The sequence below is a fragment of the Numenius arquata genome, chromosome 9 (genome assembly GCF_964106895.1).
Source record: "Numenius arquata chromosome 9, bNumArq3.hap1.1, whole genome shotgun sequence".
NCBI classification, from domain to species: domain Eukaryota; kingdom Metazoa; phylum Chordata; class Aves; order Charadriiformes; family Scolopacidae; genus Numenius; species Numenius arquata.
In genome coordinates, this window is record NC_133584.1 from 9,129,253 (window position 1) to 9,157,061 (window position 27,809).

General features: G+C 41.9%; 1 protein-coding gene across 1 annotated transcript; it reads right to left on the bottom strand.

The window, feature by feature from the left end:
- Positions 1–1,770: 1,770 nt before the first annotated feature.
- On the bottom strand, positions 1,771–27,809 carry TIPARP (TCDD inducible poly(ADP-ribose) polymerase). The gene is made up of 6 exons (XM_074153639.1): positions 27,397–27,809; positions 24,252–25,252; positions 9,544–9,712; positions 7,727–7,908; positions 3,558–3,833; positions 1,771–2,509 (listed from the first exon to the last, which is right to left on the bottom strand). The coding sequence occupies exons 2-6, from the start codon at positions 25,187–25,189 to the stop codon at positions 2,062–2,064; spliced, it is 2,013 nt and encodes a 670-aa protein (XP_074009740.1). The 5' UTR covers positions 25,190–25,252; positions 27,397–27,809; the 3' UTR covers positions 1,771–2,061.

Below are 27,809 nucleotides of genomic sequence, written 5' to 3' on the forward strand. Positions count from 1 at the left end.
TTATCAGGGAGTGGAGCGATAGGACAAGGGGGAATGGTTTTAAACTGGAAGAGGGGAGATTTAGACTAGATATCAGGAAGAAATTCTCTACTGTGAGGGTGATGAGACATTGGCATGGGTTGCCCAGAGAAGTTGTGGATGCCCCATCCCTGGAAATATTCAAAGCCAGGCTGGATGGAGCTTTGAGCAAGCCAGTCTAGAGGGAGGCGTCCCTGCCCATGGCAGGGGGGTTGGAACTAGATGGCCTTTAAAGTTTTCTTCCAACCCAAACCACTCTATGATTCTATTTACTTAACCTTTCCTGAGTTTCAAATCATAGTTCTGAAATTATTCTGATCCCACATAAGAGGTTGGGTTTTTTTTTTCATAAAGCATACTTAGATAAAAAGCCCTGTGCAATGGTTTCAGCTGTTCCACTGCAGTGTGTGGTGTAGCAGATGGGAGCCCCTCCAAACCCCTGCAGGCGCCAGCTCCAGCGAGCAGTGCCATGAGCCCACAGTGTCACTGCTGGGGTCCCTTCTGTTAACTGCTGGGTCTTTCCATGTAACGTCACCCCAGTTTGGGTTTCTGCCCAACGCGCTGTCCCTCTTCCCCCTCTTTGAGATACAAACACGTGAACTTGCCCCAGGGTGCATTGTAGCACCCATCCTTTGGAAGAGCGCGGCATCCCAAGCAACACGGGAGCTGGGAATGACCGACCGGCCTTTCAAATCATAGAATCAATTTGATTTGAAGAGACCTTTAAGATCATAGAGTCTAGCCATCAACCTAACGCTGCCAAGTCCACCACTAAGCCATGTCCCTCAGCATCACATCTACATGTCTTTTAAGTACCTCCAGGGATGGTGAGTCAACCACTTCCCCCAATAGTTGGCAGCCTATTCCAATGCTCGACAACCCTTTTGGTGAAGAATTTTTTCCTTATATCCAATATTCCACCATCTACCCTGGCTGGTTTGGGCCAGCTGCAAACATCAGCCACTGTTTTCTGTTACTTTTTCCGTATCCCTGCCAAAGGTACTGAAGAGCACTGAGCCAAGCATAGCTGCCTGGAAAACACCAAAAATACCCTGATTAAATGAGGATTATGTGTTAACAATTATTTTAATGTACCAATCATTTTTAAATTCATTTAATATCAGCCTCACTAAGTGACATTAACACAGATTTTCACCCTTGATCAGATTTCAAGCCTCATCAAAACCAGGCTTTGTTTGGGGTTTCTTTTCCAAGAAACCTGCTCCCCAAAGCTACCCTGCTTAAACTGGGGCGTCTGCCAGTGACGGGGACTGGTGGCACGTACCTGACTGTCCACGGGTTTGATGGCACAGACCTGGCCCTTGGCAGCTGGGTGCTGCCCCAGTGGTCTTCCCATCCCCGCCACAGCCACAAAAAGTGATAAACTGGATGTCCCGTAAGCTGCTGGGAAGCTTTAAACCCTCACAGACTGCATGCCAGAATAACCTCTTCCTAATTTTACTTAGGGCTGATTTGAGAAAATGATGTATTTATTTGTGCTGTCCTGTTTAACAATCCAAAGTATGAGCAGAATGTTAGTTTTGTAATCTCCCCCAGTCTTTCTCAAATAGAGTAATAAAAAATAGTGGTTGGGAGAATTTCTTATTTAATATACCTGGGATGAAAATCTGTATCTGGTTCTGGTTACCTAGAAATGGCCATCCACAAGATTTCGAGACGAGGGCATATGCAATTTTCTAGCTGCTCTCATATGCACAGAACGCAACTGAAATTATACACACACACATTTTTAAACATGAATATTTACTAACATAAATAAACAGTGTTTTATAACAAAAGGCACAGATTTTCAACTATAAACAATGGAAAAATATTTACAATTTGCACATACATAATCAAACAGCAAGTGCACAATTGGTCACTTCAGATCTTCCTTTCTATATTTTGAGATTTACTTCCTTCCAAGCAAGTAATTTAATCAGTTCTGCAATGTCCAATTTTATATTTTTTTTTTCCACAAAAACTGCTACCAATGCCAGGTAAGAGAGTTTATTAAAATGAGTAATTTAGCAGCACAGGTTATCAAATGGAGACAGTGTTGCTAACTTCTTCATACTGGATAATAAAATAAGGGTAGCTCTGATCATCATTAAAAATGACAAATATCTGAGGCTCAAAGTAATTGTCCACGCAAGAGTCATAGAGGTCGCTGGTAATGCTGCCGGGGTTCACCGGTGGAGGTCTCCTCATGGTGTGGTTACCCACCGTGTACCTTCCCGTCAGGACTTTGGCCAGGAACATGTAATGAACTCCTTTGGGTGACCTTTTGGAAAAATTATGGGAATAGCTTGCCTTTCTGGCAAAGTAACTGCCCTGTCCAAACATGGTGGCATGCTTCCCGCAGACGCGCGGGTCGAAGTTGTGCTTGCAGATTCCATCCACCACGTCCTGGGAGGTGCCATGGAACAAATGCCTTTCGTTCATTATCCTGTCAAGCCCAGTCATTTTTTTTGACATATATTCCTTTTTCCTGGAATAGAAAATGGAAAGTGAAGATGAGTATTCACTGCAGATCTGTAAGGGAAAAGCAGTTTTCACTACAGCTCTTAAAGTACCAGTATTATCCTCTGGAATAGTAGAGCTGTAAGAGGAGATATGAAAACATTTCTGTATGGATACCAGAGTGTGTTTTCCTCTTTCACATAAAGCTTTTGTGTGAAATAAGTATGTTTTAAAGGTCCTGAGCTGCTAACTGCTGGAGGCAGAGCTCTCTCGCTTGTGCAGCAGCAAAGGCAAAACAGCTGGACAAGCGCATGCTTATCTTTGCCTATATTCCAACTTGGATGTGGAAGGAAATCTTCTCCAGAATGAAAACAAGGGCTGTGCAAAAATTAAATCCCACTACAGCTTCAGAAGAGGCCACAGAGAGGAATTACTGAGGCAGGGTGGGTGAAGATGCTCTGGGACAGCATGAGCACTGTAAGAAAGTCAGTCTCTGTTCCCCCAGCCCATCCCTCCACTTCTCCTGAGATTCTGCATTTCTCAAAAAGGGGGAGAGAACCCACAAATCTAATTTCATATCCGTTCTGAGGGGGTCAATGGATGGTAACTTTCAGACACAGTATCTTTGGTTTGAATGGGAGTGACTGACACGGGGGTTGTCTTTGCGAGACCACTGCAAGACCCTGGGTCACTGCGTTCTGGGGAACCAAGGCAAGAATAGCTATCTTCAACACAGAGATTATCTGATGAAAACAATTCCTCCTAGTTCAGCTTAAAAGTGAACTGAAAGATTTTTCAACTAGATATCTTAGATTTATTTCGAAATTTCTGCGAAGATGTATTTTACGGAAGTTATCAGTAGACAGTATATTAAACCATCGACACAGGAAATTTCAGGGTAAGATATCTCAGTATTTTGCAGATAAAGTTGTTCAACTGAAGATGCTCCTTTTCTTCAGAAAAATCTGGAGTTTATGTATTCTACTTAACGATCAATTTATATTTTGCGGCCCAAATTACATATTTTAAAGTATTTTTTCCAGTATTGTAAAAGAATGGCATTTGCATTACCTTACCTTTTGTATTTCTCCCAAAGAAACTGATTCTGCACCCTCAGAATTTTCAAAATTTTATATTTGGTCTCTGGCACAGTCTTGTGAAACAGGTTATAAATGGTTCTATAGCTTTTATCTTCCTTCAGAACAGGCACTTGGATAAAGTCCTGAGATGGATCCATACTAATCCAGGTTTCAGGATAGAAGTTTGGAGAGGTAACAGCAGCAGGAGACAAGACATGTGAGGAAGCTGGTTCGGCTGATGGAGAGGGCACCGGAGAGTTCCCACCTAAGGTCCTAGTTGGGAAAGGAGAAAAAGGTTGTGCTTAAACACTCACAAACAGAAGAGCTTCAAATCACATTTATTTCACCACCAACACATCTTAAGCAATTGCTGCTCTTCAGTTCTGTCCCAATTCACATATCTTTAATGCTTGTTTGAAACAAGCATGCCAACTATTTCTGCTATTTTAATAACTCCCCCATCGACAGAAAGGAATAACAAAACCTTGGCTTTCAGGGATTCTGTTCCACGTAGGGAAATTTTTCTGCTTGGTGGTGTTTAAAAGCCTCCTGTCATCATTATTCACGTTCTGGGGTGGGGTTATAAACTACAGACAGGCAGAATGCTACCAAATACAACTATTTTGTCTGTTGGCTATAAAGTATTTGTGATTTTAACATAGCAAATAGGACATACAGAATAAGAAAATATTAATAATGTGGCAACATTTGACCTGATTTCCTTAGAATACAATACAAAGAGTAGAAACATATACTTTCTTGTACAACATGAACAATGAATAACCTCAACTAATAATATTTTATAGGCAAAACCTGCCCGTATTTCACTGCATTATGTGGAAGAGGAGATGCTGTGTTTTCAGTACTACCCAGTATTGCGCTGAGGAAGGGTCTCTTATTTTCATTTGCAGAGGCCAGATGTATGATTCTAGGTAGATTTGCATTTGCAGTTGCTTATTTCCATGTGACAGCCCAGCCCCTCCTGTTGGGAATGCTGCCAGGGACGGAGCCAGGAAGGGGCAAAGGAGGGGAGCTGCTGCCTGCAACGGCCATGGCAGGCAAGTAGCACAGATGTCAGAAAAAGAACAGACACCAGTAAATTCCAGTTAAGGACACCAATTCTGGTGCAGCAAGACTTAGTTCTCAGTAAATACCTGCACCTCTGCAGATTTTTTCACACTCTCGAAGCTGCTAAATTTAGATAGAGAGTGTGGCATTTGTGGCTTATGTTCACCTGATTATAATCTGAACAAGCAAGCCTTACCCAGCTGAATAATCCTTGCTTACTGGAGTCTCCCTCTTACGTCAAGGAAAATACTTGGAACATGTAAAGCTTGCAGGTTCAGGCTCTGGTTTTCAAAGCTCTTCAGCTCCTGCAAGCTGCTGAGGTTCCCTTTCAGTTGCAACAATACGTGGAACTATCTCAACGTTTCACCAGATGAGTATTTTACTAAAGTATTTTTTTATGAAAAGCTGCTATTGACTCCAGGACCATCCCACAGTGAATGCAAGCAGGTGAGGTGCACTCGGAAGGCAGAGGTACCCACTGCGTGGCTGGAAAGACCCAAGGTGAATCTTATCTCTAAACCCCACAGACGACCTTAAATTAAATTTAATTAAATTAAAGTTTAATGAACATTAAAGTTCATGAAATTTTTCAGGTCACTTGTGTTTTGATAACGTATCACTGCCAAAGCCTAAAGAGGAAACCTGTTCTGCCTAGGAGGAAATGGGGAAAGTGAATCCTTTGTCTATTCATCTTGGGCAAGCTGAGGATTCACAACAGCCAAGGCCAAATCCTGCCTCCCAGCACATACGCAGTTGGATTTCGCACACAGGAGCGACAAGGCACACTCGATTCCCTACAAACTCTCTTTGTAAAAAGAGAGTTTACTGGGGAGCAAACAAACTCTCCAGGCTTTGCTAAAGGCAAAGCCATTTTCTCCCGAGTGACTCTTCAGGAATGAATCTTCTTTTGTTCCCGTGTGACGCTGCCTGAAGAGCCGTGGACCCGTGACTTCTGCACCCGGCCAGTCTGCTCTCGCGGCACAGCCACACAGCAACTGCTGATTGTCCCTGCTCGTTAGCCTGCTTTTCTCTGCAGAGCCAACATAATTATCTCAAGAAATAAGAATTCTACTGCTATTCACATCTTACCTACAGCAATGTCAATCAAGGTTGCCTTTCAGAATATTTAACGCCAGTGATACATGAGCCTGAGAGAACTGTGTGATTTTTTGCATGACCCAGAAATAATTTATTGTGATTTCCTAATTGTGGGTTGAGTTTTTCAGATGTAGAAAAAAAAAATTGGGGGAAAAAAAGCCCATTTTTAAAATGATACATTTAATTTGGATCAGAGAGACGGTAAACTGTAACAGCACTCACACTTTTCAGAGCAGAGATACTCTTTAAAAAAAGTGTTCACGTGGCTTTCACCTGCTCTTCAAAGCTAAAAAGGGACCCCACTTTATTTGCATGGATTTGACTCAACTGAAAATTCTTCTCGCTGTTTATTAATAGTTTAACAGAAACTCAGAAGATGGATTTTTCTAAGAACGGTTATCAAAATAGCAGTCTGCGGTATTACAGTCTGCATTTAATAATTTTTTTCCCCTCCTACAATCAATGGGTAAAATGTGTTACTGTAGAACCTCATTCATTCACACTGGGACTGGAAGACCAAACACAAATTAACAATAAGTTATGGATTAATGAGTAAGACATCAAACACAATAAAAATAACTGCAATCCTTTGGTGTACTTTGCTCATTTCTTCTGACTAGTGTAAATTATTTGTAAGCATTTATTATACAGGGGAAGCCATTAAAAAGTCAACATTTGTCAATCACTATCACCCACTTCCCACAGTTTCTATTCAAGTATTCTTTCCCAATTTTAGCAGGTAGTAGGGGGGAGACAAAAAAATCTCAGCGGTGTGTGGTAAGTGGAGGCAAATACTGACTTCTTAAGGATAGCTCCCATAAATATTTAAAATACTCTTTTGTTCCTTGCTAAGAATTGGTGGATTTTAAAGTAAGCATTACAAGGTCTTAAGATAAAGAAAAGAATGAGGTTCACTCCAGAACAACATACATTTCAAAGCTTAGTTTATAGATTTGGTGGCTGGCACAAATAGTTAGGGTCAAGCCCTCATGAGTGTAGAACCCTCAAGAGTCCACTACAATTAGTGGGAATTGCATAATTTTAGCATATCTCAAAATTATAGACTTACACTGTAGTAAAATAGTCTCTGGCAGCAAAACATCAGGAGAACACGCAAAATCCTTATTTTTCATTAAGATGATAATCAGAATCGCTATAACCAGCAAGTCCACGCTCGGTCTTTTTACCAGCATCCTCCCTCTAATAATTTTGCGTTTCCTTCCTGTAAAACCGTATCTAAAAATGTTTCTAACAGCCACGTGTTTTGAGGCTCTGACCAAATTCACATTCACCTCGCAATTAGAAGCAGTAACAACTCTGCAAGCTAATGAGCATTCTAGACCCACTGCAGCAGTTAAAGCTCCTTTGATGGGCCCAGCATGCCAAGCTGCCAGTCAGACTAATGACTTCCACCCCTTTGCTAACAGGACAATATGTTCCTAACTACTGAACTCTGACAATAATATTTCCAGCTGTGCTGGTGAGATCACAAAAATGGCATTTTTATGAGATCTAATCAAAAATGACTACAATGCAACACCTTCCTCACTCGGCCTTTGATGGGTGAGCGTGTTCACCCCTGGTTCAGATGACAATAAAAACAAGGCATGCTTTAATTGTACTTGAGAACTGTGAAGTGTTTTTGAATGCTCATTTTTATGGGACCTAGAACTGGTAGGCCAGCAATCACTATACCCAGTGAGATGCTGCAAGCTGGACAATACTTTGGCAAACACGAAGTACCTCTGTGCTTCTGATGTTCTGCAATCCACAAGGTACATTCTAACCTTTAAATAACAAACAGATCCTAGCAGTACGGAGTTCCTCAGATAATATTTATCTTGAAAAATGACAAGCGAGAGCTGCCAATATGACCAAGATTTTTTATTATTTCTTCTGATTTTTCTACCCAATGATGCCTATTTCCTTGCCACATCTTAAGGAATACAATTCCCATGGACACAACAAACATCACGTTTCCACTTTGCTGGGATACATACTGTAAAAACGGCATCAGCACAATGCATGAGCGAAGAAGGGGTCTCCTCTTGATTTCTCTTCTGAAACACGCATTTTGTTGGAATCCATCTTTGATGTTTAAGATATACTGATTATGCCAGGTAACAAACCGAACCTCTTTCAGACCCCGGCAGCTGGCTTCTTCTATCAGTCTTACAACAGGCTGTTTCAAGAAATTACAACAAAAACATACACATGAAAAACTACATGCTTAAAAATTAATATTTTTGCCAGAGACCTCTCTCTACTCCCTTCCCCTCTCCTCTTTCCCCTGCTCTGAGGCACAAGTACACTTAGACCACTGAGAAATGTTCCATTACCTGTTTGTAAGATCTGTAAGATCTCCAACAAGGCAGGTTTCACAGCTTCCCTACACAACTGCTGTTGGTGCTATCGTATTTTTACATTTTTTACATGTCCAGTGTTATTCCCAATATCTGACTTAAAACTCCCTGGACAGAAATTACTTATTGCCTTTGCTCACTGAATATAAAAAGCAAAGTCTGCTGTAGAACAATCTCTTATATATTAATATATTCTCATAAATATTTTTTTTCTTTTCTACACAAAAGAAAAGCTTTGTTTTCTACACAAGAGAAACCCAGTTCTTTTAACTTTTCCTCCCAGGTCAAACATCCTAAACTTCTTGTTATTTGCGGTGCTTTCTTCCAGACTCTGTCCAGTTCTTGCATAATTATGTTTTTTTTCATTTGGAAAGCCCCAAACTGTATACAGTGCTCTGCCTTAAGCTTCCTACCACACTTACAAAGTCAGCCTGACGCATGAAAAAGATGAACGTGATCTAGTTTCCACTGGTGGAGGTATTTCTGGTACTGCCAAAATTGTAAAACACTGATGAGGTTTTATTCAAAATATTACGTACAGCTCTGGTTAGCCAAAGATGAGCTCTTAACTACCACAGGCATTTACAAGGCTTACTGGAGAGCTTATTTGAAGGAACAGAAGTATTCTGGTTTTGTCTAGCACAACCCTGGTTGACAGTGGACGTGACTTCTGTGCCTATCACTGGAGTTAAGAGCTCGAAGAGACAAGGCCTATTTAAAACCTGATATGGAAAACTGTGGCTGTTAAAGACCAAAGGGCAGTGGTGACACTGGAACGAGTGTGCATAAACCATGGGTGGACAGATTTAAAGGAGATGTTTAGGAAGAGGTCCCTAAGGAGCAGGGCCTGTCCAGCTGCAGCGCTGTGCAGTGCAGCCTCCCAGACAGCGAGGGGCCAGATCCAGCCACGCTGGAGGCTCACATCCTGCCTTGAGGTATCTTTGGAGACGGGTAAATAAATTAAAAACTGCAAAGCTAAAAGGTAGTGGTATTTAAAAGGCTGCAGAAAACTGTCCCTCCATCTTACAACCAGATTTCTAGGGATTAGAAAGGACTTTCTTGGTACTGACATAGGCCAGATTGCTCCCAAACTTGACAATTCGGTCAGCCTGTGCATCTCTGATGTTTTCAGGGATAATTCAAGGTGCAGCCCAGCAGAGCAGAATTCTCCTTTTACTGCTTTTTCTGTTCAACACTGACCATCTTGATTATCTTCTTCAACAATAGCTCTAAGTAACTCTCCTGAATCTCAGAATCATAGAATGGTTTGGGTTGGAAAGGACCTTAATGATCATCGAGTTCCAACCCCCTTGTCATGGGCAGGGACACCTCCCACTAGACCAGGTTGTTTGAAGAGGAAACAGACTAGAAACATATATAGAGTTTATAGTATCTACTGTACACAGAGTTTTGGGTTATAACACAAAAGCAGGATTCTGAAAGATGTTAAATACCTCCGAGTATTCTCTCCAGCCAAAGTGGTCCCTGCAGAAGTATTTCCAGACAGTGTAGTAGTTGGAGCTGGAGCTGGGGCAGGAAGGTGTGGACAGCCGCCGCATTTGGTCAAACTCAACAGTTTCATATAATTTCATAACATTCAAATCCACCCAAAACTCATGTCCCCTGGAAAGAACAAGAAAAACAAAGAATTCTCAGCTTTTGTAAGCCATTGAAAAGACCATTCATAAGTAACAGAACAGACAGTCGGAACTACAGTTGGCATAGTCCTCCTCAGAGAGAGACCCTCGCTCTGGCTGTCCTCATGTCACCTGGTGACCATGAGGATGTCCCCTGAGCTACAAGTGGGCACCACACAGGAGCAAGTGCGAAGAGCTGTGAGGGCAAAGGAACTCTTCAACAATTTCCATGGACAGTGGTGGAAAAAACATGGTCTTTAGCACAGAAAGACAAAAAAATCCAAACCCAGCAGTCTTCCTAGTCCCGTGGCATTTATTCAGTATGCATGAATGGTACAAAAATCAATATACATATCCTTGACATTTTGAGCATACTAAGTAAATACAACACACAACCATATTGATGAAGCAGCCCTATACTATTCAAAAGGTTATTCTTGTGAAAGTTAGTGCTTCAGGGAAGAAAAGAAAATGTAAATGGCTCCAGATGAGGAGCATCTGCTGCCAATCCACCAGAGAGTTCGAGTATCTTTCATCACGTGCAGCAGAAGAGAACTCGCATAATATGAAAAGGAAACATAATTTCACAATTATGGAGCCTACACTGAGGAATACTGCATTTTTGGGGTTTTTTTGGAGTAGCTATATTGCTGCTACAAAAATCAACGCCAGTATGCAACTTCACTTAAAGTGACTGGTGCTTTGAAAAGGACCTAATGACAACAGGGTGCTACAAATTAAGAAGCAGAGTACACCCTTTATTGAAAGGAGAAGATAAAAGTGCATTTCCTTTACACTTTACAAAGCCATGTTTAATGGTGACTGTGGAATGCCTCAGCAAACAGTTCCTAACGCTGTTTCATTAGTCAATGTTAAGAGAGAGACATTAAATTAAAGAACATTTTCAAGTAAAGCATGGAGTTCTAAAGCTCTGCTGATCATTAGACAATCACTGGTTCATTAGCAATCAAGAACTTAAGAAATCCATAGAAATTGGAAGAAATGTCAGTAATATTCATTCCCTAAAAAAGCCATTTTTTAAGAACCGGGATTAACATATTTCCACAATAATGCTGTTTATATAATTAGTTTTCTACTTTTATAATCTCTTTACAAGTTGTCAGTTTACTGTTATTCATTAAAAGCTACTAATCTTTGGCAACTGGAAATGCAGCTTTTGAGTTTACATAAAGTATTTTCTTTGAATTCTTAAGAGTAAACATAAATCAAGCTGATACTTGAAATCTACAGTTTATTTTAAAAACTTTGGCACATTAATACCATAGAGATCAAAGTACTGTGCATGAAATTTGCCACATGAAGTGGCAGCCATTCTAAACATCTATATGATTTTATGAGTACAGATTTGCTTGAGAATGGCTGCAATTTTGCTCGCTATTTCACATTCTTACTGGTACAGTTGCCAAAGAATTTTCTTATGCTACTTTTAGAGAAAACTACTGGAGAGTTCCCACCTTAAAAAATGACAATCAGCTGGAATGATCCTTTATTTCTCAATAGGAAGTACAGGTGCGTAGCTGTTCTTAGTGATTATCATCATCAACTAACTGCATTTGGGTCTGTGAAGTGCTAAGCACCATTTAAAGTATGAAATTATAGTTAAGTATTATTTCCTCACATAGACAAAAGGACAACGTGTCTGTTCCTATGGGTTCACCATCAGGGGATCGACGCCCTGGGTAGATTTAGATTGCTCTCTTTGTTTTCAATAAGCTTTCATATAGATTTAAAGATAGAGACTAGTCCCAAAAGTCAAATCAAATGTCTTAAAAATGCAACTCCATGAGCTACTTTTAAAATTCTTTGGACACAAAAGCATTCTTTTGGCAGCCCCCCCAGCCCAAGCCCCAACCAGCATGGGTTTTGTCCAACCCATTTCAGGGACGACTCCCCCGGAGGGCTACTGTCCCTGTCCCCGTCCCCACAGGGATGGCTCCAGCAAGTTTTCTGCCCCTTCACACCGAGAACTTACTACCCAAAAGGAACACCTTGCCAGTTTCCTGCACGTGCTTCTCTGCAAACTGTCATAGAGCCCCACTAATTAAGATGAAAATTTTGTCAGGATGACACTATCACACCAAATCCGTCGAAGGTTTAACAGCGTGTTCCCTACTTGCGTCAACGGCATGCAAAATCATTACGGGTAGAAGACAAGTACAGGAGGAACCCAGCTATTCTGCGTAGGAGGTGTCTTCTAATAACCTGTGTCTTCCCACCGTAGCTGCAGCCCACCGCGAGGAGCTGGATATAGTAATTAAAGCTGACATTCCTCAGCCCACTACGGCATCAGGGGCTGGTGCAGGGCACCCACGCGACTCCGGGAAACACACATAACAATAGCCCGGCAAGACAAACATTGGATACAAGACAGATCTAGTCAGAAGGAAAACTAGCACTAACCAGAATAAATCACCAGTACCAAGGGACTGAAATTCAATGTAGGACTTGAAAAAACACACACGCTTTCTGGAGTGAAAAAACAAATAAGACATCACCCCACCTTTCTGGTATGTAGTCATTTTGTTCCCTAACAACAAGCTACAATCTACTTTATTTGAAAACAATGTGTGAAATCATGAGGAAATCATCTCTCTGAAATACCAAGCTGTGTTATTATTTGTAGGATTTGCAGGCAGCACCACGAACATGATTTTTTCAGTGAATTTCTTCATTAATGTATTTTTAATGCTGCTTTAGGGACATTTGCTTTTTCTTACCAAAACATAGTCCCAAAATTCTGAATTTCAGTACCTAAAGCAGCTGTTATTTTTGAGAATACTGTATTTAGTAATTGATATTGTTTATATTATCCTTTTGGATTGAGGAGTTAGACTCACTGTTTTGGGGTTATGTTGTACCTACAAATCCAAATCCTGAATCAAGCCCCCCGGACACCGTGCTACACATTGTATGAAACAAATACCCAAAAAGATATTTCTCAATACAAAACCTCACAATTTGAGCATTAATTCTCACTTTGATCTCTTTTCAAGTCAAATACCGTACACAGTTCTCCCTACTCCAAAGATCTGTGACCTCCAAGAAAGTGCAAAGAAATGGAAAACCTTTCCTTCATGAGTAAATTGTTCTCTTCTAAAGGTGGTAAAACCCAGAGGATTATTTAATTTTATTATAACTTTGTATGCTACACGTGTTACAGTGGAAACTGATAATGCAAAAATGTTTGCAGAAGTCCTATGCTAATGCAGTGCAAAGTAAAGAGGATCTGAAAATCAACATACACTCCAAACGTGATAAAGATTATCCATTAGCCTGCTGAGCTTTTCTAAAAGTAATCACCTATGGGTTAATATCCTAAGAAGTTAAAGGTCTGTGAAATTTTGAAGACTGCAAAACAAATTCCATAGGCACCTGAAACACGTCTGGCTTCCAATACGTGACTTGGGTATTTCTAATATGGGCTTAACTGTGTTAAAATGCAGTCTCCAACAGCCCCACGGCTCTGCAGCGCGGCAGGGAGAATCAAAGGGCTGCAACGGGGGGGACCCTGCGGAAGGACAAACACGTTCCGAGATGAACACAGCGTGAGACTGCTTTGCCTCGTGCTTTTCATGCAGAGCAAGCAGATCTTCAGGATGAACTCCTAAAACTCGGGGTTAACAGTGCATATGCAAAAAAGGGTATTTGTGTGCAGACATGTTCTAATGCAAAACAGGTGGGGAACGGTCGGGTTTTTACATGGCTTTCTTTGAGTCGTGCTATAACAACATCAAAACTTCACATACAACTCCAGTAAAACAAATTGTGGTTTTTTCCTACAACAAACAAAATCTGTGCACAGCTAAGTGTGCATCTATGTATCTCCTAAGACTCTATTTTAAAGATTGATAGGGCTGACAGCTAACGGCAGCTTACAATGAAAATAACTTCTCTGAAAGCTAAACATTTTTTTGCAAAACCTGCATAGAACGTGCCAAATTATTTCTCAGTACGGAAAAATGTAATGATTGTCTGCTGCTCAGAATTGTTTACATTTTTGTAGCTCAATGCTTCTGCCTCTTCTGGATCAGATTCCCCTCCCTTGTAAGCAAACGGAGAAGGACATGATGGTCATCGCTCACTGACTTATGCTGACAATTCATGGTAACAAGAGTGCAGGCATCAAGCACCAAAACAGCTGATTGCCACCCCTTCAAGCACTCTTTCTGAGAGCCGATGTACGATACAACACATTAAGTGTTCTTGTTTTCCCATTCCTAAATAGAACTGCTCGGTCTGTCTGACTGTGAAGGTCACAGCGCTTCTGAGCGCCCCGCGTTTGGTGCTTGCCCATGCCAAAGAGCAGAGCTCAGCTCCCACGCACCTACCACTGCCTTTCAGCTTGGTTAATACAACTTCATCGCTCTTCAAGTCAAGATCCTGATTATAGAATGATTAGTGTTGAAAGGGACCTTAAAGACCATCTAGTCCAACCCCACTGCCATGGGCAGGGACACCTCCCACTAGAGCAAGTTGCTCAAACCATCCAGCCTGGCCTCGAACACCTCCAGGGATGGGGTATCCACAGCTTCTCTGGGCAACTGGTGGTGAGTGTCCAGTGTTCCAGTGTCTCACCACTCTCACAGTAAAGAATTTCTTCCTAATATCTAATCTAAATCTCCCCTCTTCCAGTTTAAAACCATCACCCTTTGTCCTATTGCTCTACTCCCTGTCCTATTGCTCCCCATCTTTCCTGTAGCCCCTTTAGGGACTGGAAGGGGCTCTAAGGTCTCCCTGGAGCCTTCTCTTCTCCAGGCTGAACAACCCCAACTCTCTCAGCCTGTCCTCACAGCAGAGGTGGCTCCAACCCTCTGATCATCTTCATGCTCCTCCTCTAGACCCGCTCCAACACGTCCATGTCCTTCTTACATTGGGGACCCCAGACCTGGACACAGCACTGCAGACAGGGATCTCACCACAGCTGAGCAGAGGGGCAGAATCAACTCCCTTGCCCTGCTGGCCCCACTGCTGGGGATGCAGCCCAGGATGCAGTTGGCTTTCTGGGCTGCCAGCGCACATTGCCTGCTTATGTTGAGCTTCTCATCAACCAACAGCCCCAAGTCCTCTCCTCAGCGGGAGGGTTGAGAATGGGTCCTCAACCCATTCTCCGCCAGCCTGGATTTGTGCTCAGGCTTTCCCCAACTCACATGCAGGACTTTGCATTTGGCCTTGTTGAACTTCATGAGGTTCACGTGGGCCCGCGTCTCAAGCCTGTCCAGGTCCCTCTGGATGGCATCCCTCCCCTCCATGGGACACCAGCTCTGGGCAGTTGCTACCTGGGTTTACTTAAAGTTTCTCTCAGAGTAAGAGTTGCACCTCAGAACCCAAAAATACATTAACTGAAAACTTTTAAACTCCACACAGGTTTTCTACCTAACAATATATTATTTGGAATAACAATGCATTATTGTATAGAGCTGAAAATTTTAGACAAATGCATTTATTTAAGTGACCGCATCTGAAAAACACACTATATGCCCAAAAGCCTACCTGATATTTTTTTCCCAATTGTAACATTGAGAATAAGGAAAGATACTCTTTTGCAAAAAACCTTGATTCACATAAAGTATGTATTACTCCAATGCTCATTCTTTACATTCATATTCTTTAACGGTGTATTTCTCTATTCAGAAGTATTGACTTTTTCAAGTGACAACATTTATGGCTTCTAAGCTCTGAAATCCTAAAATATATTTAGCAAAGTTGTTTAATAATAGCTCTTCAGTTAAAGCACTTCCTCTGTATATTAAAAAGCCTATTACCAGCTTACATAATGCAAAGCCATGAAAAAAAATGAATTGCGATTACAGCAAGTAATTGCGTGATTACATTCCTGGCTTTAGCTTTAAGACGCCAGTGATGAAAGCAAATGCGACAACTGCACTTCTCAACTGCCTGAGGCCTAAATATAGGCGACAGACCCCAAATTTAGGGTTCAAGAACAGTAAGAATGTGAGATCCTCAAGGTTATGTCTGATATGTTCTTTAGCATAACATCCCTTTATCTTCAGTACAGCTACTCCTGAGGTGCAGCATCCACTATATAAAGGGTACCCTCCATAATGAATAGAATACGGATAACATATAGATTGGGAGAGGGAAAATCCAACAATAAAGCAGCAAGGCACACATTGCCTTGTTTTGTGCCCAAAGGGAGGATGAGAAAGCACATACCACATCCCGGGCATGTGATTGCCACCCAACCACCGCCGGGAGATGCTCACATGCACTGGCGATGAAACACTCCGTACTACGACGATGACAGAGGCAGAACACACACAAACCCAGCAATTAAAATCCTTTCTTGTGTGCAGGGGTGAAATGGAGCCATCCCAACACTGCCTCCCAAAACGAGCTCCATGAATGGTGTTCATTGCTCTTCATGCTTTCCTTGGGCAGTTTTGTGTTAAGGGAGAGTTTTGTAGCTAACATAATAAAAAAAAAAATAATAATCTAGTGTTGTTACCCATAGACTCTGAAGTCTCAGTCTGGAAATACCCAGAAATATCCGTCTGGAGAAGAGTGGGAAGGAGATGATGAAGGCTACATTTTGTCAGACGTTTGGGAAAGCAAGGAATGTACTCAAATACCTTGGTGGGGCACAGCATTACTCCCACTGCCTCTCTGCATCATGCAGCAGGAACAGCCTTCAGCACGGCTTGAAACCAGTAATAAAAACAATGCTGTCTTTTTCTACAGAAAAATTTATTAAACCTCTCTGCAAACACCACAAAATTTTGTCTTATCTTGCTTCTGAGGTAGAATATTATATCCCCATTTTTCCCTGGAAAAAAACAGATGCAGAGAGAGACTAAAACAGCTTCTCCAAAGTCCCAGAGAGAAACTGTGACAGAGGTGGGAACAGAGATTTCTTAAGAACTTCTCCTCACTAGCTAACCAAATAAAGGTATCTATTTATAAAATAAAGCAGTTCAATGGAATTATTTGCACTAGAGGAATAAGCATATTGAACTCTCTTAAGAACACAGCACACAACCCCAAATTTGGTGTGGTACACCAGCACAGTTCAAAATAAAATTCTGCAAGTCGGAATTTTATGTAGCTCTCAATAGCAGAACCTGGTTCCTTGAATAAATTACATTTTCTCTGTACCCTAACTATAAAAATCATAAAAAAAAAAAAAAAGACATAGCCTCTTCAGGACACTGAACTGAGTAGGTGCCAGCAAGTTACAACATTGAAGTCTTTTGCGAGGTGATCATGGCCTGCTAAAATAAGGACATTTGGGCTCACTCTTCCTTGCATCCTTCTGAAGAACTTCAGCCTGGCGTGTGAATCTTCTGTGCTCTTTCCATTCAATAAGACAAATGTTCTCTAGATGTTATGTACAAACAGATGACTAGGAGAAATATTTTTTGTAAATGCTGTGAAAACACATGTGGTTTCATACTCTTCTCCTAAGTTCAGTTATATGTCATGAGTCTTACCGCAAACAGGGTTCAGAAAAAAAAAGAAACCTAGCGATCAACAAAGGTCTGTACAGGAAATGAAACTCAGTTCCCATCAGAACAGCTGTGATGCAGAGCAAGACTGAGAGTTAAGCACCACTTAGATGATGAAACTGTTGATTTTCTCCCTATGACTAAACCAGTTCCTCTCTGCAATAGCAACTACCTGAAAGCCACTCGGGGGAACAAATGAGCTTAAAAGATCCAAACAGGTACAAAACCCTTTTGTACTTAAGGTTAAAAGATTAGTCAAATCGAACTCAGCTACTGTAGGAGGTGTAAGTCAGGCATTTACACCTTCTGGTGACCCAAAATCATCAATATTTCATCTTATTTGCAGCAAATAGTTGTTTGAAGTTGCAGGCTGTAGTCCAGCTTTGGGTGAGAGACCAAGCGTTTAAACTTCACTGTATGAAACTGAACTTCACTTAAAATATATCCTCTTCATAAGATCTTTCTTTTTAAGCAAAGGTACTGCAATAAGAATGTCAGATCTTAGACAACAGCAGCCAAAATTTGCTCCCGTCGAAACCACTATCGATTCCACAGGAAGTAACAGCACAGGCCCAGGTAACACAATGGGACATTCTTCAAACAGCTCTTCACAGCACAGCGATAAAAATGCAGCCAAATCCTAATCGCTACAAGGAGCGTGAAAGGAAAACAGGAACCTTCCCTGACAGAAGCAATACTTTGCATCAGGGCAAGGACAAAAACAAGCCGGTAAACATGATCCCACAGTCTTGATCTTCTCAGTATCTCATCAGTCTTAAACTGAAGAGAGGGGCAGCTGGTGACAGGGCAGGAAATTAGTTTCATATTTTGCTTAATTTGTTCCCTCATCTTGTCACACAGCTGCTCTCTGCTGCGACTGTAAACCAAGCCAGAGGTGTAGAGCAAGAAAGATTCAGAAAAGAGAAAGGCGATACAAAAAGATTTACCTCTACACTTAAAGGCTCCATCAGAGAGGAAAACAAAAAATAATAAAAATCTATCAATGTAGTAGCTTTACTGCTTTCCTGGTAATTTAAAAGGCAGGTTTTCTTGTCTTTACAACTGATGACTGGGGATGCTTGAAAAGTGATGTTCTGGCCTGACCTGCATATTTGTAAATCTGAGACAACTATTTGGATATTGGTCCAGATACATACACAGCTTAGACGAAAGTCTGGCCCCAGATCTTTTTCTGGCAGGAGAAAAAAAAAAAAAACCCAACAAATAAAGTCTCCAGCAAGCTGTCTTGACACACAGATACCATCTCTGGATCATGAAGGCACTGACTTCTGGAAGTCAAGAGAGTATACTGAGAAGTATGTTTGTTCTGTTCTGCTCTTCCCAAGAAATCCACCATTGGCCACTTTTGGACATAAGGTACTGGGTTAAAACGGTCCTTTGGTGTGAAGTACTTTTAAGATTCAAAAATCTGTAGCAATAAGAATGTCAAACACATACAATTCTTCCAAGGATCACTGCATGTACCATATTTCATAATTCAAATCCAAGCTACATTTTCTGTTTCCAGTGGAGGATAAATGTGGATGTGCTTATCCGAGGTGGAGACTGCTAGTATCAAAGGTCTCCTACCCACACCGGTCGGGGATATGTTTTAAAGAGAGTTTTGTTAGCTTTAATTTTTATATCCGTAGATGTTCTAGAGATAGCACAAGCCCAGCTCTGAGCAGCAACAGAGCTGATGGAAGACAGGGTTTCAAATCACGAGAGACATTTACTTTCACAAAGCTGCAATATGAACACTTTCCAAAGCGCTTTGATGGAACCCCATTTTCAAAGCCCCATTTTTCAAAAATGTTCTGCACAGGCAGGCCTGCTGCTTTTTTTTTTAGAACTCTATCCAATTTTAGGACTTAAAATACTTCCGAGACTTATGATAAATAATGAAACTGCATTAATTTCATCAATGCTTTATGTAAGATGGAGATATACAAAGCTAACACTCAGGAGTGACCACTAATTCTGCATGTTTCCGTTTCTGGATGTTCCATCCAGTGTTTTCATGTCACACCCTCCATGTCCAGCTTCCCAAAAAAGGACTCCTTTATACATTTGACGACAAATACCAAATTTTGCAATTATTACTCAGCTCAAATCCCTACTGATTTCAACAAATACACGTACCGACTAGGAAGGAACTTCATGACCGCTGCTTTTGCTAAGCAAATAATTGTAACAGACTCTTTTCTGTTCCTCTCCCGCAGGGAGCCGGGCAGGGCAGACAATGCCGCGCCACCCTGCCTGCTGGATTACCTGCAACCAACTCTTCTGAGCAATCTGCTTCACCAATTATAAATCTTTGTTTCAGAAAGGGCTGTTTTATTACCATAAGTACACAGGGAACAGACTGACCTCAACCTGAAGCCAGGTGACAGCTGTTTCCAAAACTGTAATCTGTTTATTGACGTGAAACAAGAAGAGGGATACATGAGTGGCTGCCGATTCCTACGGCAGCTCAACATAACAATTCTAACTTCCCTAGATTTGTATAGCTAGAAGCCAATTAGTTTTATTTCATATGTAAATGATACTATAAAGTGGAGCAAACAGGAATTCATTGAAGTGCATTATTATAAAGCACAAGGCAAACACTTCTAAAAATCACTTCATATGCTTTTTATTTAGAATCTCTGTCTTGCATTCCTTCTAGCAAGGAATTAAAGGAAGTTCAAAACCATTCAGCTGTGTATACTCAAGAAACACCACACACAAAATCGCCAGGCATGGTGAATTTCAGCTGTTTTCTCCTCTCGGGTGTTATCAATAACACATGAGTTCTCTCACACACCGTGGCAGCTGTGAGGATCAGAAGGATAACTTCTGAAATTTAACTATTCAACTGGTCAGACAACCTGCAGAAGTCCTTCAATGACTGAAGGGCTTCCACTGTGCTCTATATGATTTTAAAATCATATAAGCATATCCTAACAACATGAGAGAAACAAGTTATCCCGTGAACACAACAAAGGAAAACTAGTTTCCTTTACATTTATTTTTGTATTTACCTTTTGTATTTACCTTCCCAGGTGCCTCCATATGCCCATTGGGGAAATACACAATATTTACTTTGACTTCATCCAAGAATCATGCATGTATACCGAGTAATTAGCTCCCAGGAAGAACGTACCATTGGAGGCTCACTCACTTTTCCCTGACTGGGGCCATTTCATTTTGGCCTTTGTCTTCCAGCTAGAAGAAGCCATTTCATAAATCTTACAGAAATTACAAACAAACAACAAAAAACAAAAAAAAGAAATCAAAGCAACTATGAGCAGGTGTTGTTTCACATGAGTTGGGATATGCCGGGGTACACACAGGTGAACAGACGCTGCAGTTCCCATGGCACACAGGAATGTCTCTGTGCCAAGGGAAAAGGTGGAATTTTCAGCCAAGCAGGGGGAACTGATGGGTCAGGAATCGCAGAGTTGTTTTAAACAAATCCTCATGTAATCAGTAATGATGTTGCTTATTTTTAAAAGCAACATAAGCATGATTGGACAGGTGTGTGTGTGGGGAAAACCTGCTCGGTTCTGCAGCCAAGTATTTCCCCTTACTAAAGAGCATCTTAAAATATCCCTGCTTGGGTACTCTGAGGCTGGAAAGCAGCACTTGGCAGGGCTCTCAAACACTTAGCTGCAAGCTGGAACTTCTCCAGGGCCTCTCCTCACACATATGAAGAAAACCAAGTGCTTCTAAGTATTTTAACCTGCTTAAGTTCATATTCCCCCCCTTTGTTTAGAGAGCTTGGTATTTGGCTCTACATACTTGATCGACTTAAGAAAACAAAAATATAAACAACTTTTTCATAAGTTTTATATTCAGTTTGAGGCCAAATTGCAATGACTATCTGAGGCAGTCGTATTACAAAAAAGTAACTAAACAAAGTTCACCACTTCTACTTTAAGATCATGTTCCCTTAGGTGAAAGACAACAACTAAACGTATATTTTAACATTACTCATCTCAGTAACACAGAGATGAAGAAAGATCTATATAAATAGCAACTTGAAGAACATCATATTTGAATTTAGAGCTTATTCTCCAATTAAGCCAACAACCCAACACTTTCTTGCACGGCCCAACTTTCTTGGAGCAGTACACAATGGCAATATTATGCATGCAGACTGTAACGATTACTTATTATGCCCTACAAACTGTGTTTAAAACAAAGGGGAATAAACAGCTACCACCCACCGGTTGTCAGGCCGGCTTCTGCAGGGCCTTTCTTGGACATGCAAACTGCTGAACGGACGTTTCCCTGTTGTACGCAATCTGTATAGATAGGCCTGCAAAGCTAGTCTGACCACAAGAGATTAATAGCTTTAGCCAAATAATGCGGTAACCATGTGAACGATGAGCTGTTCTAGCATGTTTGCGAGCCTCTCAGCAAGGTTCAACACGCTGCTATCTGCATCTTGTTGCCAGGAGACACAACATCGCCCAGGAACACGAGGGAAGGCAGGTTGCAGTGACCACCAGTGAACTCCATGAAGAGTCACACCAAGTCCACAGCTAAAGGTTCAGCAGGTTCTTCTGATACAAGATGACATTGTGAAAGAAGAAACTAGTGACGATACATAGAAAAACCCCATAGCATTTACCCCATGATTCAAAATCTAACTCAAAACCATGTTAAGACTGAGTTTTAAGGCATATCAGATTCAATGTTCAAAATCAGAAGCTCTAGTCTTAAAAGTTTCACTCCTAGGTTCTCGCTGATACTTATCCACAAACACAAAGCTCTTCCAAGGGATGAAATACGTACAAGAGTTGCAGAAACCACCAGTTTGTCATTCCATGGTAAGCATGTTATAAATTTACAACAGCCATCCAGCTTTGCACTGGGACATGATTTTGCAGCACTGACTGAAGCAAGGATCTTCTCAACGTCTTTTAAGAGAAGGAATATGAGTACAGGCTTTAGAATTAGCAGCTGGAAACAGAATTTAGTTAGAAAATACTGATGTTTAAAATAAGTCTCGGTAGAGCACTTCTAGCTGAAGAAAACAGTTAGGCAGACCCTCGCTGGGCAGCCAGCTCAGTGAGATGAAGTCTAGTTTGTATTCAAAGAATCCGCCTCCGCTTTGAGAGCAGAGTTTCGTGCTGCTGCAGACCCCGCAGCGGAGCTGTGACCCAGCACACCTGGGCTTTCTGAGACCACACTGCCTCTCCCACCTCCCTCACGCTCACAGAACATCACGGGTCTGGCAGCGCACCCGCTACGGCTCAGACAGAAACTCTGTGTACCGAGAGACCAAAATACCCACCAGACTGGAAACCTGCAAAGTAAGTGCAAAGGCGGACTACGCTGTGCAGCCAATTTTACAGGCTGGAGATGACTAAGCAATTACGAAGCATTGTTTCTTTTAAAATTAATCATTCTTAACTCCATCATTTACAACACATAGATCATGTGTGTAGCAATGGATTCTGTGATACAGGCTTCAAAAAGAAAACATTTTGCTCATTTGCTCAGAGGTCAAATTTAAATTACTTGCATGGGCTTGTCTTATTTCTACATTTGCTGTTTTGTTTCCAGAAATCATTTAAAATTCTTGGGAAAAATGGAAGTTTTTCTGTTGTAACATACAGCACATTTTATCTGTTATGCAGTTTCAAGATTTTTTTTTTTTTTTTTTTAAACAGACTGGCACATTTTTTCAAGACAATTCTGTAAAATATGATCCCTATTACATATAATTATTATTTCCTACTTCACTTTCATTTTCACTGTGGGGTATAAATACTCTGCTATTGCCTTCAGTAGAAAGGATGAATCTGTAGGCTGATAGAGCCTGAGTTTTAGTGCCTAATCCAACATCCAGTGAGGTGAAAGTAAAGACTCGCATAGAGTTTAAGCGTTAGATTGAGTCTCTGGTACCTAATGAGAAATCTCAGCATAGTAAATGAAAATCAAAACATTAAGGAAGAAGGGATGTACTTCTTCAGGAAGCAGAAGGAAGAAGAGTCCGTGAGAACAAATCCACAAGGACTCAGATGGCAAAGGCAATTTGAAGTTTTTACAACACAACTACTGAAATGTCACTCTGAACTGCACCAGGCTCACAGACTATGGCAGGGCAGATAAGATAGGGGAAATCTGCATTGTATGCTTCCTCCAGGGGGAAAAAAAAAAAAAAAAAAAAAAAAAAGCAGTGTACACCTTGCTTTCATACAAACATGGACTATGTAGACCCAATGAACTTGTAAACATCAGCACTCCCCACTACTACTCAAAATGGAGCCTGCATTATAAAAGTTGAAGAAGTTTTGGGTTTAAATCTCAGGGTACAGGATCAAGCCTAAATTGATAACATAACCAGGGAAACTGAAATGTTGTTTTCTAATTTCAGAGAATGAGTAGATAAACACTACTATGTATAGAGGAAACAATAACTTCTAATGACTAGTTTAACATGTTTAGATGACAATTTAAATAGATGATCAGCATTTCTGAAGGCATCACTCGGGTTGCTCATAGTGAATCAGCTGAAACATCACCATGTACTAGCAACTATATGAAATTTCAGATCAAAGGACTTGACAAAGCACCTATCTGATTTTAGTTGCTTAGAATGTAATTACGAAAGCTGTGCTTGGAGCGCATACAGTCAATCTGGATTCACAGTGACAGAAAGCAACAGCTGTATCATTCCTGTTTCGATACCTGCAAAGGCTCAGTCATGCTGCCGCTTTTTCTAATACAGAGAAAAGACTAATTAGGAATGTCAAGAACAAGTACAATGTTACACAACAGTTTCTGTCAGCTCTCTGAATTTCTACAGAACTGAAGTTTTCTTACTTCACAAACTTCGAAGTCCTTCAGCTTCAAAGAATACTTTCCAAATGATAAATAGTAGTTTTAATAGGTGTGCAGGAATCTTCTGTTGTGACAAACACCACAGGATTTGTAAAACACTTGTATACAAAACATCAGGAAAAAAGAATGCACATTCTGTTACATTTCTGGACCGCTGCTCGGTTAAGCACCCTTGCTAGTAAGGGAGTAAATTCAGTTACCTACCGATATTTCACTTTGATCCTATCATTGTCAGGGTTGCAGTAGAGTCTTTCCAGATGCTCCTGGGAATCATTGGTCACACTTTGCCAACTCTGGGTTGCTGTCCTTCTCACTTGCCAATGATAAGGCAAGACGGTGTGATGTTTGGGACAATCACTGCCATAAACACAAGTGCCCTGGAGAAAATCCACACAGATTTCTATCCCGTCTTCCTGATGGGTGTGATATTGCAGCTGGTTCAAGAGCTCAAATACCAGATCAAGAGAAGCTTCTTCACTTTTATCCTGGAATATCCCAGCACTGAATTTATTGCTTGGGTTCAAGTTGTATTGCACAGGACAGCTATTCTCGTGGAATAAGCCAGATGTGTAGCTTTCCAGAATCTTGTCTGGGAACAAAGGACAAGCTGCACCATCACCAGCAGTTGGGTGCAAAGGATGATCCTGGAATGATTCATTACTATTATCAGCAGCAGTTCCAGGAGTAGTTTCTGGTGAGAAGCCCTGCTCTCCAGACTGGACATCCTGCTCAGAATGCCCAGAAGAAGGATGAACTCCTTGCAATTGACTCTGCACATCTGGAGCTGTTGGCATCAGCACAGTCACGTTACTTTCTGGTTGGGGGCAAGAAGTACCAACATCCAGAGACTTTTTCACAGCAGGTTCACATAAATCATTGTGACCACCACCTTGGCCACGGGGCACAAAGACCCTATCCAAGGTCCCAGCTCCCAGCAAACTGGTAAAAATCGGCCGCAAAGCCCGGAGAGTTTCTGTGTCCAGCCTCTTCTGCACTTGCTGCTTCTTCTTGAAGCAAGGCTTCACTGGTGGTATCTTTTCAGACAGTCTTATCTGAGGAGGAAAGTCCTCCGAAGGAGGGCACTTCATTCCTGGGCAGCGAGCCTGCTGCACAACACACGCTGGCTTTGGTTCGGTGTCCATCAGACACAGACTTTGCTCTCTCCAAATCACTTTCAAATGTCCCAGAGCCTCACAAGAATCAATCTAGGGCAGAAAGGAAAACAAGACAGTTAATCTCTCTAATTGCTCATGGTTGACACGAACAAGATCACCCCTGGAGAGGATTTTGAGCCAGCAACAGCTAGCTCCTCCCCTCTCTGTGACTGTGGGTAGCCCCTAGGCACGTAAAGCATGAAACCAGCTAAACTCAGGCTAATTAATCCCAAACACACACTCATCGTCTTCTCACACATGAAATCTCAGAGACACTCAGGCACGCACGCACAGTCCCCGGGAGGGGGTGGAGGGGGAGGGGGCAGGAAAGGGGGATGGTCTCATGCCCTCCTCCTCGTGATGATGTTTATTATTAAACAGCACTTTAGTTCATTATATTCCACAGAAGTGAACATTGCATTGTTCATTTTTATGCCTCCCTCACACACAGACCTGAGAACAGAAGCATTAGCAGACATACGACTCCAAAGGTTCCCCCCCCACTGCAACAACATTCACGCACCATTTCTTCTCCCACCAGCTAAAGGGGCAGACGTACCCGTTCCCGTTCTGCTCACACTGATCTTCCCTCATACTGTCTCACGCATCCACCCAGAAGCATCACCACAGAACCGCTGCCTTCACTTAAACGAAGAGCCAACTTCATACTGACTTCAGCAGGGGCCAGGATTTCACGCTCGGTTTTTTAGACACGGGAATTCAAGCGCTTACACCCTGTTCCTCCTGCGAGGCATCTGACGGTGACAGTCTGGGCCACGTCCAGACACTCCCACCTCACACACAGCCATCCTCACATGCCCACACACTCCCGCACTGACTCAGACGCGCAGGCTGCACTCCCTCACCCTGCTCTGACACACCAAGCTCGCTCGCCTCTCGCCAGGCGAGTCAACAAGAATTAAAACCAGGCAGTGAAGAAAACAAAGGGGTGCTAGTTACCCAGGAACAGGGAAAAAAAAAAAAAAACTGTTTGCAAGATGAAAATTATTTTTTTCTAAAGTACAAACAAATACTGTGTCTCATACGTCACCAGAAAGCAAGCTCTACACCTTTTAATCAGGGATCTTGCAATATTTGATTACATTTAATTAAACCCTCTTCAATCTCCCCACACATAGCCTCAAAGCTCAGAGTGGAGCACATTAAGGATTATTTCCTGGATAAATACATTCCAAGCAAAGTAACTTCCCATTACAAAACAAAATCCCAGAAACCAGATAAAATTTGGCAATAATTTCTCACTACTGATGATTTGCTCTGGAAAATTTCTCACTGAGTCTTCCTTATTTTGGAACATTCATTTATAAGGCTTTTGCATTACCCTGGGAAACAGCACGGCAGGATTGCCAGGAAAAAGAAAAGAAGTTGTACCTCTCCAGTTTCCCAGTTTTAGATTAAATTTAAAGGAAACAGTATATTTGTTTGACAGTTAAAACAAACTCCAAAATTATTGGTATCTCTGTTATTCTTCTACAGACATACCAGGCAATTCTCTTTCTAAACCACCAAGGGTACCTTAAACCTTCAAGTAACTTCAAAGGTTTAAGAATCCTCAGCTCCAAAAAGAATCAGATGCTTCAAATCATCGTGCCCAGGTTTAACAGCCCTGTGACATGCAAGAGGATCTGCCAGAGTTCAAGGAGTCCTGCTGTGCCAAGGAGCTAAATAAGTAACTTATGGTTATTTTCCAGCCATACCTTTAATGCTATTTCAATATTGGTATTGCTCACTTGACTATCATTCAAATTTCGCTGCTATTTTTAAAGAGCTGCCTTACTGTATAGAATTGAATCCCCCAACAACTCTAAACATAGAAAGCAGCGGGAACGAAGAATATCAGAATTCGCTGGCATTTCTACTTCAGCACTTTAACATGCCAAACCGGTCGCTATTATTTAGAAACAACATCAACAAATCACCAAGAGCAATGCTATATTTGCACAATACATTTCAACAGAGGAAGCTCTCTCGGTGGGAGATTTCTGTCCCTAAGTACCAGCCTTCTCACGCGAACCACACCTCCTTTCCCTCTGCTGAAGAAAGCAGGTCTAGTAGTCCTAAAATAATTAAAAAAAAAAAAGAAAAGCAACAGCCCAAACGCAAACCCTGGCACCAGGAGCGAGCAGAGCCCGACGGACAGACCGCCGGGCAACTTCCCCCCCGCTGAAACCTACCGGTTTTTGCTCCCCTCCAGTGACGTTCCTGCGTTTTGTCCCAATTTAAGAACGTCACCTAAACAAGATTAGCCTTCTGGTGGGGGAAAAATAATAATAAAAAAAAAAAAAGATTGTCTGCTGCAGCCGGCTGCTGGCACGCCGGTATTTCCACCTTAAAAATGCAGAAACGCCGGCGTCGCAGGTCCCGGGCTGTTTCTCGAGTTACCTTCGGGGTTACCAAGAGACGGTGGGGAGGGAGAGGAGGCAGGGAGGGAGGGAGGAAGGAAGGCCAGGGAGAGAAGACGGCAGGAGGAAGGCCGGAGCCGAGCCCCTGCACGGCGGGAGCTCCGCCAGGCTCACCGCCGCCCCGCCCGCCCAGCGCTGCCCCTCAGGCCGCCCATCCCATCCCGCCCCGCCGCTCCCTCTGCTCC